Here is a 17,880-nt window from a genome sequence, read left to right as displayed (position 1 = left end):
ACACCCTTCTATTCTAGAGGTATCGCAAGTTAGCCAATCCTCATCGACTCACGCGTGCAACATGTCCTACGAAATGTCGACGCAGCATGGAACGCGTGTAGGAGCAAGACGTAAGGCCATTCTACCTGCCACCTGAGCTTCTCCCCTGTGAGGTATGCTAACGAAGGTCCTATGCAGCGTTCAACCACAATCAGTCCCAAGCCGCCGAACAGGAGTACGACAGACTCCGAAATCTCGCACGTCAAGAAGCCTCCAAACGCGCCAACTGCTTTCAAAGATCGCAACAAGCATATCAAGACGGTGACGGCGCTGCTGCCCATGCGCTCTCGCAAGAGGGCAAAGAGCATGGAGCGAAGATGGAGATGTACAACAAGCAGGCGTCGGAGTTCATTTTCCGAGAAAACAATGCAGGTGGGAGGGTGCCCGCGGATACAATAGATCTGCACGGGCAGTTTGTCGAGGAGGCCGAGGATATTCTTGAAGAACGCATCAGATACGCGCAATCGCACGGCCAGACTCACCTGCATGTTATCGTCGGCAAAGGCAACCATAGCGCGAATCACGTTCAGAAGATCAAGCCTCGCGTGGAACAAGTTTGCCAGCAACTCGGCCTGCAGTATTCTACAGAAGAGAACGAGGGCAGAATATATGTGAAGCTTGACGGCAGCCCCGTTGAGCAACATGATATCAATGGCTGGGGAGGATACCAGCACTACCCTGGTCATCAGCAAGGTTATTCTGGCGGCCAACAGGAGCAGCAGTATCACCCGCGGCCACAGCAACATCAACAGCAACATGGACAGTATGACGAAGCAGAAAAAGTCACCAAGGGGTTCCTTCCGAGGCTCATCAACAAGCTCTTACGAATGCTTTGTGGTTCGTAGCTTGGGCTCTCCCGCGTCTTTGCACGTATGCCAACTCCACGGCCAGCGGTGGTCACAGCATGATGGATCGCGACGTCGTTTTGGGGGCATGCAAGCGATTTTCGAGCTGCGTCGTCAGCGCGCCGGTGCCGAGGCGAGTCTTATTCTCGCTTACGAATGCTCGAGACGCGTCCTTGTCGGAAGTGCGTCCGGCGAATCTACAGTCTGATGGGAATCGCGAGCCTTTGATGCCTTTGCACCCGCTTTTGATAAGAATGGCCTTGGCCATTCTGGGCGGCTTGGAGTTACTTGATCTCATCAAGTCATCCTCTGCTTCCAGCCCCGCACCAAGCATCCTGTCAAGCTCCTCGTGGTCATAGGTTTTCGTTCTTTTGCTTTGCGGCAGCAACCCATCATCTGACAGATCCTGACAGAGTTTTCTAACCCCGAAGTGCGCCAAGCTCGTGTCGCCATAGCCAATCTCGGAACGGACTGCGTGCATTCAGCTTCGAAATCAGTAGGATCATTCGATGCGGTCCACGCGAAAACCACCAACTGCGCCGTCGAGGACTAGCGAGCGGCGGCCATGTGTGGGGAAGCGCTGATCGGCTCAATTAGTGCGCTGTGCAAAAGGTCATCCGTACGACCACGAGGACTGTTTTGCAGCGTCCACCGTCGGAAACCGCAGCTACGCCTGGCTCGTCACCTCTTGTGTCGCACGACTGCGATGCGCCATCTGCCGCCATTTGTTGCTTTATCAGAGATCTAGCCACATGTCCAGCTCCATCTCATCCTCGCTACATGCCACGGTCCAGTACGACTCTGCGTAGCTTTATCTCGTCAGCTTGACTGGTGGATCTCCTGGCTCGTCCGCGGTCGATCATCCTCGGTATGACATCAGGCTAGCTGGGCTTCCATACCTGGTTGAGGACCTGCTAGGGTTTGCTTTTGGCACGCGACGTACATAATATCTGCCTCCATGCCCATGTCGACCCCGAGCTATGCCGAACTAGAGCTAGACGAACTTCCGCCGTCTTCATCTCAACCCGCGAGAGCTTCTCCCTGGGAGGCTTCGGAGCCGTTGCTGTCAGGGTCAGAAAGTGCTCCTTCGTCTGCCCACAAGTCATCAGGCAGTGAGGTTACTCTGAGTGGGACTGTGCTTCATTGGCTTCTGTCTCTCCTGCCCAGGCATATCCAGCAACAAGTCGCTCTCGCCATGGGCAGATTCGGAGATTCAAAGGCGGCTGGCCTACTGCGCAAGCTTGAGGTGGACTCAGAGCCCGGCTTGACAAATGCACAGTTGTTTCTAACGAACCATGATTTGAAACCGGTCGAAGAGGCTCGTCGCAAATGGGGAAACTGGAATTTTGTCGGTGTGTACGACCCGGGGCTCCATCCCTTGACGAGAGTTACGCGCTGACGCCATTTAGCCTTTTGGATTGCTGACTCGTTCAACATCAATACTTGGATGATCGCGTCAGCGTCAATTACACAGCACGGTCTTGCGTGGTGGCATGCCGTAAGTCATCCGTTTCTGCGAAGGTGGTCTCGGTTGGCGCAAGAACAAGCATGCATTAATGGTTTCTCGACAGCGGTTGTGCGTGTGGATCGGATATTTTATCGCAGCCTGCTTCATCTGCATGACTGGACGCATCGGCGCCACCTACCATATTTCCTTCCCTGTTGTTTCAAGGGCTTCCTTTGGCATATGGGGTTCACTGTGGCCCGTCTTCAACCGCGCAGCCATGGCGTGCATCTGGTATGGCGTGCAGGCCTGGATCGGTGGTAATTGTGTGGTGTTGATGATACGAGCCATCTGGCCCTCATTCAACAACCTTGACAATACCATGGAAGGTTCTGGGACCAATACGCGCGACTTTGTGGGATTTTTCATTTTCTGGGCTGGCTCCCTTCCCGCGATTTGGTATGTTCGAACTCTCTCTTCGTGCATTTTGCCGGTCTCCCAGTATAGCATTCGCTTCGATGGCGGGCTGTTCCAGCTGAATTCCTCCGGCGGCCCCTCCATAGCAGGTCATACCAAATCCGCATATCTTCTGACAGCTTCGTAGGTTCCCGGTACACACCATCCGCCACCTTTTCACAGCCAAAGCAATCTTCGTTCCCATTGCGGGAATAGCATTCTTCGGATGGGCCATCGGAAGAGCTCATGGAATCGGCCCTATTGTCCATCAACCGGCGACTTCCTCCGGCTCTACACTGGCTTGGGGCTGGGTGTCTGGCATTATGAGTTCAATCGCCAATTTTGCCACCTTGATTGTCAATGATCCGGACTTTGCTCGTTTCGCAAAGAAACCGAGCAATGCGTTCCTGCCCCAACTTCTGACGATTCCCTTCGGATTTGCGGTAACTTCCTTCATCGGCATCATCGTATCGTCTTCGTCAAAGGTCATCTACGGCACTGCTATCTGGAACCCCCTGGATCTCCTGTCTCAATTTCTTTTGGACGATGCCTCATCAGCTGAGCGATTTGGTGTGTTTATTATCGCCGCCGGTTTCGTCCTGGCTCAACTCGGTACCAATATTGCAGCAAACAGTGTCTCAGCAGGTACGGACCTAACAGCCTTGCTACCTCGCTACCTCAACATCCGCCGAGGAGGATACATCTGGTGAGTGACGCACTTCACGCCTGCCTGTGCTGGCATTGCCTGGTCTTTCCCAGTTACTGGTCACCCTAATTCGGTTCTTGAAGCTAACGGCTTTCAGCGCGATTGTCGGGTTGTGCATGTGCCCCTGGAATCTCTTGAGCACTTCGAACAACTTCACAACGTACCTATCATCCTACAGCGTCTTTCTATCTTCCATAGCTGGAGTCATGATTTGCGATTACTATTTGGTCCGCCGTGGATATCTCTCTCTCAAGGACCTCTATTCGGCACGGAAGGGCTCGCCATACTACTTTCATTTTGGCTTCTCTTGGAGAGCGTACGCGGCCTACATTTGTGGCATTCTCATCAACGTGGTTGGCTTTGCCGATGCCGTCGGGACGAAGGTGTGTGTGTTGCTCTGAAGGACTTTCCCCCAGAAAGGGTTTGCGGCTAACCAAAATATGTTTTCCCAACAGGTCCCGATCGGCGCAGTGTACATCTACCGAGTGAATTTTTTCGCGGGGTTTCTGGTCGCCATGGCGACATACTATCTTTTCTGCCGGTGGAAACCCATTCCCGAGACCAGTAGCGTGTGGTGTGAGAAGGGCGACCAAGGTGACCGGCAATTCAGCGTCGTATACGTCGATGGCACCTCTGCCTCGTTTGACGAGGAGAGATCAAGCGGCGCCCCAGGGGATGGGCCCAGTGATGAAGAAAAGGAAGTCGGCTACCGGGACGAGACGCAAACGCGCGATCCGCATGAAGATCCCCACGAGGAGAGTCAAGTTCGATCGAGACGCTGGGCGCCATGGACCAAGAGGAGGTCTTGAACGAGTGAAGGTGTTAGCAAGGTTGAGGCTAGGTCCAGTGGCAATGAATACTACTCGTATAGGTCAATCCAAGGGTTCGTTCGCCCTCTATGATGCACAAATGAGTCTGCACCGTGCACGGCTCAAAGCGCTACAGTGCCCACCCATTCGAATTATGTGGCCAAGGGATACAGCGGATAGTGCTCTCAAGCGATACTACCACAAAAGCCCAACGGTCGGCCTCGTACAATATTGAATTCGACGGCACGCACTCTATCTTCACGACATTATACAAATGAAACCGGCCCGCCGGACTCTTGATTGGGCTTAAGTAGTGTCATCTTGAACCTTCCCTGGTTGGTGATCTGCCTGCCTCTCTGACGTACAGTAAGTAGTCTCTTCATGTTAACATATTTCCTAGCCTGTGCCTGTATCGTTTTGTCGTCGTCGTTGGCCCTTGGGTGGCGTGGCGTGTTGTTTCGCGCTCTAGCCGGGTGCCGGGTCAGACCGTTCTAGTCAAAGTTACGTAGTCGCTCTACTCTCCACTCTCGCCGACGTGCCATCGGTACTGCCTTTGCGACTATATCCCGATGGGAGAGGAGGAGGAGGAGGAGGAGGAGGGACGCCAGATGTTTACTGAAGGTGGGGGTGAGGGTGAGGGTTCAATATCGTAATGACATCCTGTATACTACTTAACTCACACCGGCGGGTCATAGGCCGAACATTCCAATACACGGGGGCACTCGAAATGAAACCAAATGCTATATATGATCTCGAGTGTGGGTCGTTCTCCCTACTCTGCTCGTCTTATGCAGGGGAACATCAATGGTACTGTATCCGCGGCATCAAGGCGGGACGGACAAACATAACCAACCGACCAATCTGCCGCTCCTTGATTCTAACGAACCCCGATAGCTCCGTGGCATCAAAGTTGGAATAATCAATCATCTAGACCACTCGGCCTCTCCCTCGCAGAAAGCATCTCCCAACCCGTGTGCTTCTTCTTTCCTTGGGTCCGCTCGATCTCTCGGACTGCCTCGAACAGGTCGTACACAATCTTGTCGCTGACAGCGCTGTCACCCTTATACTCAGGGTGTGTGAGGACGAAGTTCCGCATCCACTTCGAGCCCGTCCACAATGTACCGTTGGCTCGCTTCCTGATCAGGTCCAGATAGACGGCCAGGCGGCACCGCGTGTCGATGTCGATATTCACGCTGTCGAGATATGATTCCACGAGGGGGATCAGACCAGGGAAGCCGTCCTGTGCGCCGTTGATGATCTCGTCGATCGACAGGCGCGAGTATTCCTCCTCGACAGGACCGAGTGGAGAATCCACCGAGCCGTTCAATTCCTGCGCACCGTTCTGGAGCGTCGACGGCGGGCCTGTCGACGAGGACGGTTCACTGACTCCATTCAGCACCGGCGACTGTACCGGCGAGTGCTTCGGGGTCCTCTTCTTCGGGAAAGGATCTTTCCTGAACCAGAACTTCTCCCTCATGACTGCATCCCTGACGTGCGCCGTTTCCATGTTCTCCGTGGTCCGCGGGATGGGGATGTAGAAATTCAGGTCGAAGCTCAGGATGGCGCGTGTGACAAGGACGATGAACACGGCAAAGGCGGCGTTTTCAAAATCGGTGATCTGGATCTCCATGCTGCGGAACTCCACCCGCCAACCGATATCCGCGCCTGGGGGAGGCGGCTTGAACCGCATGTGCTGCCAGTTTGTGGACTGGATGTTCTCGAAATGATTTGATCCTTCCGGGTCGAGTTCCTTCAGGTCTTCGGAGAAAATCACGATGGGATCGCGGATGAAGAGGTGGGCGAAATGGGTGGCGAGCAAATCGTCCATGCCACCATCCAGGAGTTTCTGTTTCAATTCTTCGTTGACAATGAGATCCGGGTCCATATATTCCTGTCGTAGCCGATGGTCTTGTGCGATGTAGGTGCTGTTGCTGGCATAGCGAGACTTGGGTATCCGCCATCGGTCGTTGTTCAGCGGTTTCTCACCCAGCTCTTCGGCAGTTCTGTCATCGACCGCTCGGGAAATCTGGTTCCACCGCACATCGGTGTCCACGAGAAAGCCCTTGTAAATCGGTGTGGCGGCAGTGATGGCCAGCATGATCGGGCCCAAAGGCGAGAGTTGATCATAAAGTGTCCGACCCTCGCGGATGTTCTTGGCCTGGAATGTGATCTGGAGGCAGCAGCTGCCCATGCCGAAGGCCATAGCGTCCATGTAGACGCAATCTTGCTTGACGGCACCATTCCGAACGTCGTCATCTTCAGGCCAGTTGTGCAGATCGTAGTTGACAGTCGGGTCGTTGAACGGCGACGGTGTGTTCCTGTCTTTGAAAACAGGGACATTAAGCTCGACTTTCCTCCCTCTTCGTGATCGGATATTGGCAGCCAGTGTGGGGAAGCGGATGTGCGGGTTGGCGATCTCATCGGGAACGAACTGTGACCGCAACGCCGGGCCTGAAGGAGGATAATCGGGCTTGATCGTATCCGGCAGACCGAGGCGAGGGAAGGTCGTCAGCGTGATCGGGAATTGGTCAGGGTCCATATGCGCCTTTGCGATTTCGCGGCGCAGCCTCATGTCGTCCTCCACGGCAAGAAGATCCTTGAAGTCGATGCCCCAAGGCTTCCCGGGCGTAGCCTCCAGCATGAACCGGCCGAACTCGGGATGGAATGTGGGAAGGGCACCGGTGGGACTGGGGAAGTCAGCGCGAGGCTCACGACCGGTCAGACAATCCACTCACGCAATGCCATTCTGGAGGTCCGGCACTGTAACATCCCGGCCCGCAAGAGCTTCGTCTTTGGCCAATGCCTTCAACACGTCCGCCTGACACAGCGACAGACGGACCTTTTTCTGCTCACCATCGATTGCGACGACGAGATATTCAATCTGGACAAGGCTCAGTGACCCGGTCCGGCATTCGGCCGAAGGGACCTTACTTCGTCACCCCAAAGCAGAGCATCACGCTCTTTACCCTTGGCCTTGCGCCATATCCCGAGCAGTTGCTTGGACAGCGTCAGTCTCTAGATCTTGTAAAATATCAGCATTTGCAGCGGCAGGTCTTACCTCGATACCCCATTCACGCACTTGACCTGCCGCTTTCTTTGCGTCCGGCCAGTCCAGGGCCGTGCCTAACGCTCTGCAGATTGGATCAGAACATCGGCCGAAGTCAAGCGCAGTTACGACTTACAAAAGACCCATGTCGGAGATTTGGTCGTCAAATGCAAAATTGCAGCCGCAGGAACTGGCCGAGAAGAGAAGCTGAGGAATTCCGTGGTGAGCGGCCGGTCAGTCCATCAAGCGAGGTCTCCCCTTGTTCCGGCAAATGCGAAGTGGTATAGCTGGAGTGCGGAAGCCATTCACGAGACGAGCATGGTTACGCTGTAACCAATCAATAAGAGCTGTGCGTGCCGTCTGTCCAAGAGGCGATCCTGTGTAGACGCCGTGATCGTGACGTTTTCTTATTCAATTTTTGCAGTCACAGAAAAATGGATTTGCGGGCGGAAGTAGCCGCAAGTGGATGAGACGATGTGGATGGGCGGATCCTGTGTGAGCGGCCAAAGTTTGATACCTTCTCAAGTACAAGTACACGCCACGGTTATTTAGGCCGATGGCGGTGCAAGGACACCGACAGCCGAGAAAATCTCGCCATCGATCACTTGCACGCTGACTGCGGACGCATGGGGTGAGAAGGCCTTTGACGGTCGAGGCACAGCACATATTCAATGATTAGTCATCCGGACCGCGATTGACGCATTGATACCTCCACATGCCGGCTTGTGTGGGATGCGACGGCCACGCTCGCAAAGATAATGCTCTGTTCTGCTCTGCATGTCCGGTGATATCCGCTCCGACGCAGCAGTCCGAAGCGCTCACTCCAATCGACCGCAAAACGTGGGGGACGTGAGAGATGACCTGCATCTCATGCACCGTTTCAGCAATCGTACCGGCTGAGTCGAAGTTGTCGCTTCTTTTATAGCAGATCGGACCGGATCAACTACTTAGTGCAGTGACAGTATCGGCGTCAGACCGAAAACGAGCTCTGACTAGGCAGAGACTGAGACCAGAAAGAAATGCTGTTGGCGGTTCTTGACGTACGAATGCTGACATTCGAAACACACACAAATTGCAGCTGAACAAAGCACCAGACCACGTGACTTCTGCACCTGCAGTCGTCTTTTGCAAGTCGTCCTCGTTGTATGATATAGACTCTCGTTGCGCCGATCTGTTCTGCTGGAGTCGCTTCTGCGTCAAGTCGCTGAGAGGGTCTCTTCTCAAGGCTTGACATTCGCTGCCTGACTGCCTCGACGCCAACCAATGCAGCACGTCCGTATATACAGCCAAAGCGGTCCTACCGCACTGGAAAAGGGCCCTACTGTTCTCGCTTTATTGCTCTAATGTTCTCTGCTCATTCGCCCTGGTTGCCCGGATCTCATCCATCTTCGCGACTCGCTTCTTGAATTCCTCGTACTGGCATTTCTCATAGCTGTGTCGTTCATTCTGTCACTCATCACATCAGTACATATGCTCACTGTTTTCCGATATAGAAATGCTGGGCCAATCTCTTGCTGATGCTCGGAAAATGGGGAAGAGAACACACCTCACACTTCCACGGCAAGAACCAAGTGTCGTGTCGGCATTTATTCAGTGGGATCAAAAGGTGTGCACAGCTGTCTCTGTAGGCGAGGGGTAGTCGGGCTTCGGACATGGCTTGTCTGGATGCAGGAGCTGTGACATTGAATCCGGTGATGTTAGCTTCTAATCGAAATGTGCTCGGTGCTATGTTGAGGTTGCCTCAGGCAGACGACAGACATACCGGCGCCATCGCCAAGGCCGACGACCTCCTTAACTGACTCTACGACCGTCATTTTGTGCGGCCGGTCCTCAGATCAAGTGCGCTGCGGAGTTCTGGCAGGGTATGGAGCTCAGCACGGCGAGATGTGATGTACTGTGTAGCTGCGCCAAATGGGGGCGACTGAAGCACTCGGCCAGTAGCGCAGTAGTGCGGCGGATCAATAGATGTTTTCGCGCAGTGGGTTTCCGCCGGACTTGTTTCTGAGTCTAGGTTGTGTACAAGTACAGCGCACGAAGGACGCCATGCAGCAACAATGTACTCCGTACGGAGTCCAATCCCAATCATACTAGGAGCCACTTCATACTGCATTCCCAGAGAGACGACAATCTATCTCGCACAGAGGCCATATTGCAGAAATCTCCAGGCCAAAATAGCCTGTTGCGTCTAAAACCGCAGTCCTTTCTGTACAGTACATACCTCACAAATACCTTCACCCACGTGCAGCCGTGCCACTTTCGCGCCGTGCGGGCGTACTCTCTCTCCGAATCCTCCGTACGCCTTGACCACTCGCCCGCCCGCAAAACGTCGTTGCTCTAGAAGTGACCTATCATATGCGCCCCCGGGGTATAAGCCGACTCCTTCCTCCCACAGTAAGGACGAGTCTGCGTGACTAGACAGCTAGGTAGGTACCTAGGTACGTCGGTAATAAGTGATGCAGGCCGTGGATTTATGACTCTGACCGCCTGTGTTCTTGAGTCGCGAGTCTACCTGCCTGACTGTCCGTCCGCTCATCTTCGAATATACGCGTAATACATATTGCAGATACGCGGTCGAGTCGCGGTCAAGAGAGCAGTCAATTCTGTCGAGCTGTGGGATCTCCCTAATCCACGCCGAGCCAGCACTGGATTGTGTGGCACGCATATACAGTACACACGGACGTCTGCCATTTCGAGACAGCTCATCTTCCCACAAAGACTCCGTACACTCTACCTGACAATGCCCATCACGGAATTCCAAGAAGTCAGCGCAACGTCCCACCTACCACTCTCCTTCCCCCCATCCTCCCCGGTATGGTTTTCTAACATACGCCGCAGAAAGTCTACATCCACCTGCTTGCCATCCCGCCCGGCAAGGTTAGCACCTACGCCGCAATTGCCAAATCCCTCTCCAGCAGTCCCAGAGCAGTTGGCGGTGCGTTGCGCAACAACCCATACGCACCAGAGGTGCCCTGCCACCGGGTGATCGCAAGTGATGGATACGTCGGTGGGTTCAAGGGCGATTGGGAGAAGGCACCCAGTGGAGTGAATCAGACCATGAAATTGAAATTGTTAAGCGATGAGGGGGTCCAGTTCACCGACGAGGGAAGGCTTGTCGCAAAGGATGTATGGTTTACTGGACCGTTTGACATGGAGAAGGGCCGGACGGCATTGAAGATGGCGATACAGCAGCGGCAGAAGCCAAAGCACGGATGATTTGTGATTAGTTTGTATAGTGATTTTGTTGTATGATGTTTCTGATCGATAAGCCGCGCAAGTCTATTGCACATGGAACGCCCAGTAGCATCCGCCAGGCTTACTTCCCCTGCTGTCAAGTCCGATATAACCTGCCCCTAACTTCAAACGCAATGAAAAAAACCAATGGTTCTGGTGCACATGGCTTTGCCAACAAAGCCGAGTCCGAGGATGTTTGCCAACTTCCCTCAATGTGCAAATTCAACGCTTCCATGGCCCGTCAGATTTACAACAAGGTCGCGCCAAAAAATGTCGACACGAGGACAACAGCAGCACAAATCATCGGAGCGAAAGACCATTCAGGAGCCATGACGGACGCCGCGGCATTGCCCGAAGCAGTCGAGTCACTGCCAGAGCTGCCAGTTTGCGTGGCCTGTCCACTGCCTTGAGTGGCGGTTCCAGTAGAAGCACCACCAGCATTCTGCGACCCAGGACCATCGAGACCAGGACCAGTTCCGGCGCCTTCAGTCATGTACTTTTTAGCACCGTCTGGAATGGCTGGGAGAAGGTCATCCTTGACGAGCCAGTTGGGGTCGGAGAAAGCAGGGCAGCCAGAAGCACCGCCAGTGGAGTTGTAGCCACCATCACCTTGAGGATTGGCGGTATTGGCAAACTGCTCTTGCAGCACACCGAAGTCGGGCAGTTCAGAGATAGAGTTACCGTTGATCTCAACCAAGCCGTAGTTGCTGGGTTCCTGCGAATATTCATAGACCAAGCCACCAGAGTAGACGGGGGTCATCTGGGTGCTGTACAGAGCCTCGACTTCACCAAAGTCACGGGTGTTCGTATTGCAGCCGTATTCAGACAGGAAGATTGGGAGACCATAACCGGTGAAGTTCTTGACCTTTTGGTCCCACCCAGAAACGGTGAAGGTTGAAGGAGAACACCAGGAGTAGTCGTTGAAGGCGAAGAAGTCGGAACGCTCGTCGTCCGTACCGCAGTTCATGTACTCGGCCATCTCCAATCGGTTCTCTGCAACATCGGCTGCCGAGTAGCCGACGGGAATCGTTCTGTAGCCGCGGTTGCGGATATATTGTCGGATGTCGCGAGTGACAGCCTTGACATATGGAGCAGCAGCAGATGTTTCGGGGTCGTTGATGACTTCATTGCCGGAGAAGAAAGCCAAGGTGTTGCTATAGCCGTGGAAGGCATCGATGGTAGCAAAGATGCTCTGGAGGTATACATCGTTGTATGACGGGCCAGGGTCGGCTCTGTTGAGAGAGTACTTGGGGGTATTGACGTCCAAAATAAGGTAGATGCCAGCATCTGCCAGTGCATTCATGCAGGTGTCATGAGACGCAGTGTTGTCGACAGTGTAGACGCGAATCGCGTTGATGCCCAGCTTCTTGAACTCTTCGATATCTCGCTGGCAGCCCGCTTCGTCAGCGATGGGATCGGCCACGTCGGAGGAACCGCCAGGTTGGTAGTCGACGCCACGAATGTAGAATCGGTCATTGCCCGCAAAGAAAGCTTCATCAGGGTCAGTACACGTGTAAAACGCAAGGACGCGTGGAACACACCATTTCCCTTGACCGAGACGGAGGGCAAGCTGCTTTGTCTCTTGACGGAAGCGGCAGAAGCAGCACCGGCGCCCAAGGCGAGCGTCGCCAGTGTCGAGGTACGCATGGTGATCGGTAAGTGAGAAACCTGAGGATATGGAGCTCTCTCTTTCTTGTTTTCCAGACGAATGCAAGGCAAGGGGGCTAGAAATGAACTCGCAGTTGGGAGAACAAAAAGTAATTGAGGTCGGGACCCAAGAGAATGAGGAGTTCCCAACAGAAGACAGAAGTATTAGAAAGGGATAGCGAGGGAGGAGCGACACTCAACGTCGAGTGACTGCTCAGTCTTTGGGTGATGGATGGTGAAGGCAGGAAGGAAAGATGCACGATGCACAGTGCATGATGAAGGCAGGATATTCATGGCAGGAGCGCGCCCAGCCAAATGCGCTCCCAGTTGACGCAGGCAGGTTGGATGAGCATCACAGCCCCTGCACTATTTAGTGGGGTTGCCCCTGTTTGATCCCCTCTTTTGATCCCCCAAGCCTGGGCTTCAGCCACTCAACGCTGCCCACCATCGGATGGCTTGCAGATACAGCTTCTTGATCTTCCCGCATCCGTCTCGGTATGGGGCTCGATTGGCACATGTTTTGAATTGCGCTCAAGGGAGGCTGCCGACATGCAGCAGGCTTTTCCAACCACATTTTGCCCGAACCAAAGAAAATATTTCGCTGGAACTGAGCTCCTGCAATGCCTCCCACCCAGCTTGAAAAGTCGTAATATCTGCCATTCTTGCCCCCGCGACACTGGTGATCGAACCACCGTGACGACGCTGGATTGCGCGCATGCGCGTCGGTCGCGTGCCGAGCAATTGGCTATCAAGACCAAATTTGCCCCAAGCGAAGCGAGCCTCCAGTGTCGAGGCATTCTTTTTGCACAGCCACGTCGATAAACAGGAGCTTGTTTCACGATTACCCCAGCGGCTTGAGATCTGTCTCAGGATTGTTCTCCCATCTTGCCACTGTGCTGTGAGAGTGCTCCTGATTTCCTCAGGGGATTTTCGTCCCCTTGGCTGTCATTCGAGGCTTGATAAATTGACTGCATGGGTGCCTGGCAGATTAAGCCAGGTGAGCTGGTAGTTTGACAGGACGGTGAAGCTGCTGAACCCACTTGTATACCTGTTAATCAAACAGGCTGTCGTAATCCTCCTCCGAGTTAAGAGTATATAGGTCGGGAGAGCGATGTGCTCCTTGGAAAAGTGATGATCGTCCTGACTCGTGAATTGTCTTGTCTTCGGTCTTGGGTGGCGTGTCAAGCGGTGACTGGGTGTTCTGGGGAGAGAACGACACTCGCTCCCGGCACCATTGGTCTGTCCACACTCTTTCACAGGGAGCGTTCATCAACAACAAGCATGCACTGCTGCACTGCTGTATCTGCGAAATCGGTCGCCAACATTGGATCAACTCTAAATTGTTGGAACGAGGGTCCGAGCACGGAGTGAGCGAGGGTCAGATCGAAGGCAAGAAACCAAACATGTGAGTGGCAGCATGCAGATACGAGTCAAGACCACCTACACATTAGTTGATAGAGATAATCTGGTCGATTGTCTCTGCAAGTATACACTACTTGCTACACGCCGCCTGTGCTTGTCACCGCCAGCCCCACCGCCACCTTTGTCCGCACCAAGTCATAGTGTCCTCCCAGTTACCAAATCCCTTCATGTACAACAAGTCCCTTCATGTACACGTTGGTTTCCGACCAGACCGAAGCTCGAGATCGCTCCACTCTAGAGTGATTAAAACGCCAAAAGCTATGCGCGGTAGCAGATTGTTGATCAAAGGAGAGAAATGCTGAGCCGTGTCATCGTTATATACTAGAAATCAAGGTCATATATGCCGCCAGTGAAAGACACCGCCGGGGTTGATCGTTAAGACTTTGGTTCGAGGTTATAAGGCCAGAAAGAGACAGCCTCCTAGACCAGCGAACACGGCGACGAGACCTCCAAGTTTCAACGAGGAACCGACATTCTGCAGTCCGGGGTCGCTCCCCGTGGTAGCGGCGGCACCTGCTGCTCCCGTTGCGTCACCGGTGTCCGTCACTGGAGCATTGACCACCACGACTGACGTCGACGTGCGTACAGACCCATCAGGCAAAGTTGTGTAGAATAGATGGGTGGATGTGCTAGGAGTGAAGTGCACACTCAATGCCGACGATGTGAGGGTGACCAGACCACCTCCGAAGGTACTGAACACGACGGCGCCATTATCTGTCTCGACAGGTGTAGCAGAGGGCGGAGTGGTCGGAGGTACCGTCACGGTGGTGGCTGCAGGGACGGTAGATGCGAAAATAGCGGAGGAGAGGATGGAGGACACGCTAGCGGCGCGAGAGCTTGATTCTGATAGAGCACTGCTTTGAGCAGGAGTCGAGGGCGTGGCTGTTGACGTGGTGGTTGAATTGCTGGCCTGCCTCTTCTTCGCCAGATGTACAAGCTTGCTGGCGATAATTGGGTTTTCAGAGTGAACGTGCTCGATCGCAGCACGGTCCTTGCTGAAGACGCCGTCCTGGAACTTGGGCGATAGCGAATGTAGGACAGAGTGCAGTGCGGCGGGATCGACGGAATCCAGTAATGATGAGAAGAGGTCCCAGTTGTATAGTGACTGATCGTCTGCCGGGGCGTGCGCAGGTGAGCTGAGCGCACCCAGCAGGAGAGTGCCGAAAACGAATGCGTGTCGTAGGCCGACCATGTTGAGCATAAAGATGGACGGCGACAGGATTGGACCAAGCGAAGGAAGGTTCGTACCAAAGAGGTGCAGTAGTGAGTGACAGCGAGAGAGGTGTAGGTTTGAGTGAAAGACGGATGGTGGAAAATAAAAGGCTGGGTGAAAGATATGAAGCCTTCTTCTTCCCCACTGGTGTTGAAGCGAGGGAGTGTCGGAGATGCCACAGAAGAGACTTTGCCCTGGCCGCTGGAAGCTGCGTGCTTGGGTGCCGGGTTGCAGCAGTTAGCGGAAAATCGTGGCTCTGATATGGCCACACAAGCAGGATCTTCCCAACCTGCGAACCCTGTCAGATCAGACGCGGCCAGGCAGGCGGGTATGCAAGTAGTCACGTCGGCTCGGATGACTGGGCCTTGTGTTCCACACCCTGCGCCCGGTAAGGGTGATAGCTCGTGTTCTCTCGAGGTGCCTAGGTAGCTATTGATACACTACTCAGTACTCCGTACAGGACTTAATGCACTCCTCGCTATACAGCACAAGAGGCGTCGTGGCAAGCAATTTCGCGTTTCGCGGTGGTGCTGAGAACCTCGTACGGCTCTGTATTGCACGTGGGCCGGGAAAGAAGCCCACGCAGTCAGTTAAGTCGATGGTTAGCCGAACGGCCAGCTGCCATGCGAGGCTTCACAAGCCTGCTTTACAGCGGAACATCGGATTGAACGGTCCACTGATGATGCACGCCACCATCACCAGTCCGGTCCAGCACCAGCCACCGGCTCTCTGTGTAGACCTGACTGACCTGCTATGCAGACAGCATCCTCTCTCTTAACGTAACATCGTATCCTTACACTCACGAGCTGAGTTAGGACCTGTCGCTGTTGACTGTTACTACACAGTACCCAGTACTGAGTACTTCTACTCGTATGCGCACTCTGCACTACCGTAGAAGGGCGGCTTTTGCCACCGCAGCCGACGAGGTGGAACTTGACCAACAACGGCCAGAGCGGCTCCTTTTCGGTCGTGCCAAGCGCAGCCGGGCGGGGCTGACTTACCTCAAACTGAGCGAATCATGATTCATGCTTCGGGTCGGCAGTCTCGCTGATGTTGTGTCGCGTCTGGCTCGAGTGTTCCATCACGCTCAGTTGGGCTCTACCACACACTTTGGTCTCCATCCCTGCGTCATTGTTCGCTTGCTGCATCAGTGGCTTGCCGATGAAACGTCGCTTCTTGTGCCACAGCCTGTTTCACCGCCGGTCAGTGTGCCGGATGAGTGCTTCCACGCTTGGGCGAAAGTCTCGAGGAACGGCGTCATCGGGGGTTGGTGTGACAGCCGCCTAACAACTCACTTGTGACAAAGTACGGTGAATCGCGAAAAAGTTTGAGAGTGACCTACACGGCAGAGCCAACTTCCCGGCCGCAGTGGTTGCATTGAAAGAGCAATGCAAACTAAATGACTGAGAATGGCGATCACATGTGCGTGTCCATGTTCTGGCCATGGTGAAAATTTCTATTTCTGTCTGCAACCTGCAGATCGCATGACGGGTGTCACTTCGCATGCAACCATCAGCATGTCGACTGGATGAGAGTTCACTGACGTGCTGTACCTTGCATCGTCATCCCAAACCTGCAGAACACCAGCACGGATGAGATACACTGTACGAGTACGAGGCACTCGTACTGGTAACCCTGGCCTGCGCTGGGCAGCAGCCAACAACGCGTCCCGTGTCGAACAAGCACAGCAACCTCTGACCATCTTGGGTGCTATCTTCCACGACTAATTGGTCAAGAGCACGAACATTCGCAGATCCCTCTCCACAACCTGCTCTTTCTTCGCCAATAACCTGCTTCCATCCCAGTGATATCCCTGATCTGCTTACTCGTACAAAGTGCAGGTATACACGGCGGCCCGGGACAGATCGAAGCTCGTCCGTTAGGTCGGCCCAAGAATGTCAGTTCCATACTCCCAGCACCAAATGAAAGGTAACCTGTCGCCTGCCACTCTGTACTTTAGATATGAGAAATTGGCCTTACAGGAGAGACGCTCTTGTGGCGTATTGCCACTTGTCATCAGCGTCATGACTACATCGGGGTGGATCGCAAGGCTGACCGAGCCTTGTCAGAATATTTTGTACTCGTATGAGGTACCGTCTGGGGAGATACTCGTACTCGAGCAGTCGCAGGTACTGCCCGTGGAGATACTCCTGCTCGAGCAGTCGAATTTCGGCCACCTTGCCGACCGTGTATCCGGTACTGTATTCGCAATTGGGGCTCCTCCGATACAGACTGCAATTGACCCAACGACGGAGAACCCCTTTCGCACGATCGTCCGACTGCAGCTCCATGGGCATGAAAATAATGTGTCACCAAGTACACAGTATATCCCCGTGGCATTTCCCTGAAAGACTTTCTGCACCTATTCCGGCCAGCCTTGAGTCATCTTGGCTGTCATCAGCTCCGCCCTCCAGGTCGTCGAGTGCCCGAGATGCAATGACTATGCGCGGCATTGGCTTTCGCAAAGCTATACGCCATGAGCTCACCGAATGTGTCCGACGCGCCAAAAATGAGCACAGTATACGCCTGTGGCAGCTTGACAGCCGAAGGATCCAGCCCTGGCGGCATCGATTTATGGTCAGTCGATTTAAAGTAGTCGACAGCGCGAGGCCGAGAGTCATTTCTCATGACTTGATAAGACGATCGTCGCGCGTATGCGATACCTGTGTAGCTATGTACGATATCCTCCGTGAACCCTCGATGAGCTTGCTCGTCATCAACCGTGGTTCGTTCGGCGAGTGATGCGTCGCGTACGAGTAGCGTGCGAACATCTTTGCCCGCAAGATCAATTGCACAGTCGAATGCTGGACGTTCCTGGCCTTTGTGAAATCGCCAGCCCGTCGCGCACGATATCTTTCAGGCCTGTCGTACCCCGATATTCTTCTGTTCCGTGGCTTTTTCGATGTGTAGAGGGCCAAGACAGGACAAGACTCGACAAGCCAAGCTAAACTGAAGGGAGGATGAGTAGACTAAGGAGAAGGAGAAGGAGAAGGAGAAGGAGAAGGAGAAGGAGAAGGAGAAG

At 54.0% G+C, this 17,880-nt stretch overlaps 7 protein-coding genes across 7 annotated transcripts; 3 read left to right on the top strand and 4 right to left on the bottom strand.

Annotated features, from left to right (window-relative positions):
• Nucleotides 1-61: 61 nt before the first annotated feature.
• Nucleotides 62-884, top strand: G647_08117 (uncharacterized protein; the record flags this gene model as incomplete). The annotated part of the gene is made up of 2 exons (XM_008732429.1): nt 62-110; nt 178-884. The coding sequence occupies 2 exons, from the start codon at nt 62-64 to the stop codon at nt 882-884; spliced, it is 756 nt and encodes a 251-aa protein (XP_008730651.1).
• Nucleotides 885-2,079: 1,195 nt separating this feature from the next.
• Nucleotides 2,080-4,299, top strand: G647_08116 (uncharacterized protein; the record flags this gene model as incomplete). Its single annotated transcript, XM_008732428.1, has 6 exons — nt 2,080-2,236; nt 2,294-2,382; nt 2,456-2,787; nt 2,933-3,490; nt 3,588-3,873; nt 3,946-4,299. The coding sequence occupies 6 exons, from the start codon at nt 2,080-2,082 to the stop codon at nt 4,297-4,299; spliced, it is 1,776 nt and encodes a 591-aa protein (XP_008730650.1).
• A 919-nt stretch (nt 4,300-5,218) lies between these two features.
• On the bottom strand, nt 5,219-7,492 carry G647_08115 (glutamate-cysteine ligase; the record flags this gene model as incomplete). Its single annotated transcript, XM_008732427.1, has 5 exons — nt 5,219-6,986; nt 7,035-7,180; nt 7,231-7,296; nt 7,358-7,430; nt 7,482-7,492. The coding sequence occupies 5 exons, from the start codon at nt 7,490-7,492 to the stop codon at nt 5,219-5,221; spliced, it is 2,064 nt and encodes a 687-aa protein (XP_008730649.1).
• Nucleotides 7,493-8,686: 1,194 nt separating this feature from the next.
• G647_08114 (uncharacterized protein) lies at nt 8,687-9,017 on the bottom strand (the record flags this gene model as incomplete). The annotated part of the gene is made up of 2 exons (XM_008732426.1): nt 8,687-8,791; nt 8,892-9,017. Coding segments are annotated over 2 exons (231 nt in total), but the record flags the coding sequence as incomplete, so codon positions are not given.
• A 1,065-nt stretch (nt 9,018-10,082) lies between these two features.
• On the top strand, nt 10,083-10,558 carry G647_08113 (uncharacterized protein; the record flags this gene model as incomplete). The annotated part of the gene is made up of 2 exons (XM_008732425.1): nt 10,083-10,106; nt 10,181-10,558. 2 exons carry the CDS (start codon nt 10,083-10,085, stop codon nt 10,556-10,558), a joined length of 402 nt encoding a protein of 133 aa, XP_008730647.1.
• Nucleotides 10,559-10,823: 265 nt separating this feature from the next.
• G647_08112 (uncharacterized protein) lies at nt 10,824-12,223 on the bottom strand (the record flags this gene model as incomplete). The annotated part of the gene is made up of 2 exons (XM_008732424.1): nt 10,824-12,067; nt 12,118-12,223. 2 exons carry the CDS (start codon nt 12,221-12,223, stop codon nt 10,824-10,826), a joined length of 1,350 nt encoding a protein of 449 aa, XP_008730646.1.
• Nucleotides 12,224-14,039: 1,816 nt separating this feature from the next.
• Nucleotides 14,040-14,837, bottom strand: G647_08111 (uncharacterized protein; the record flags this gene model as incomplete). Its single annotated transcript, XM_008732423.1, has 1 exon — nt 14,040-14,837. The coding sequence occupies one exon, from the start codon at nt 14,835-14,837 to the stop codon at nt 14,040-14,042; it is 798 nt and encodes a 265-aa protein (XP_008730645.1).
• Between the last annotated feature and the right edge of the window lie 3,043 nt (nt 14,838-17,880).

The sequence above is a fragment of the Cladophialophora carrionii genome, assembly GCF_000365165.1.
Source record: "Cladophialophora carrionii CBS 160.54 unplaced genomic scaffold supercont1.7, whole genome shotgun sequence".
Classification (NCBI taxonomy): Eukaryota; Fungi; Ascomycota; class Eurotiomycetes; order Chaetothyriales; family Herpotrichiellaceae; genus Cladophialophora; species Cladophialophora carrionii.
The sequence above is the reverse complement of the archived record's forward strand: the minus strand, read 5'-3'. Positions and strand labels throughout refer to the sequence as shown.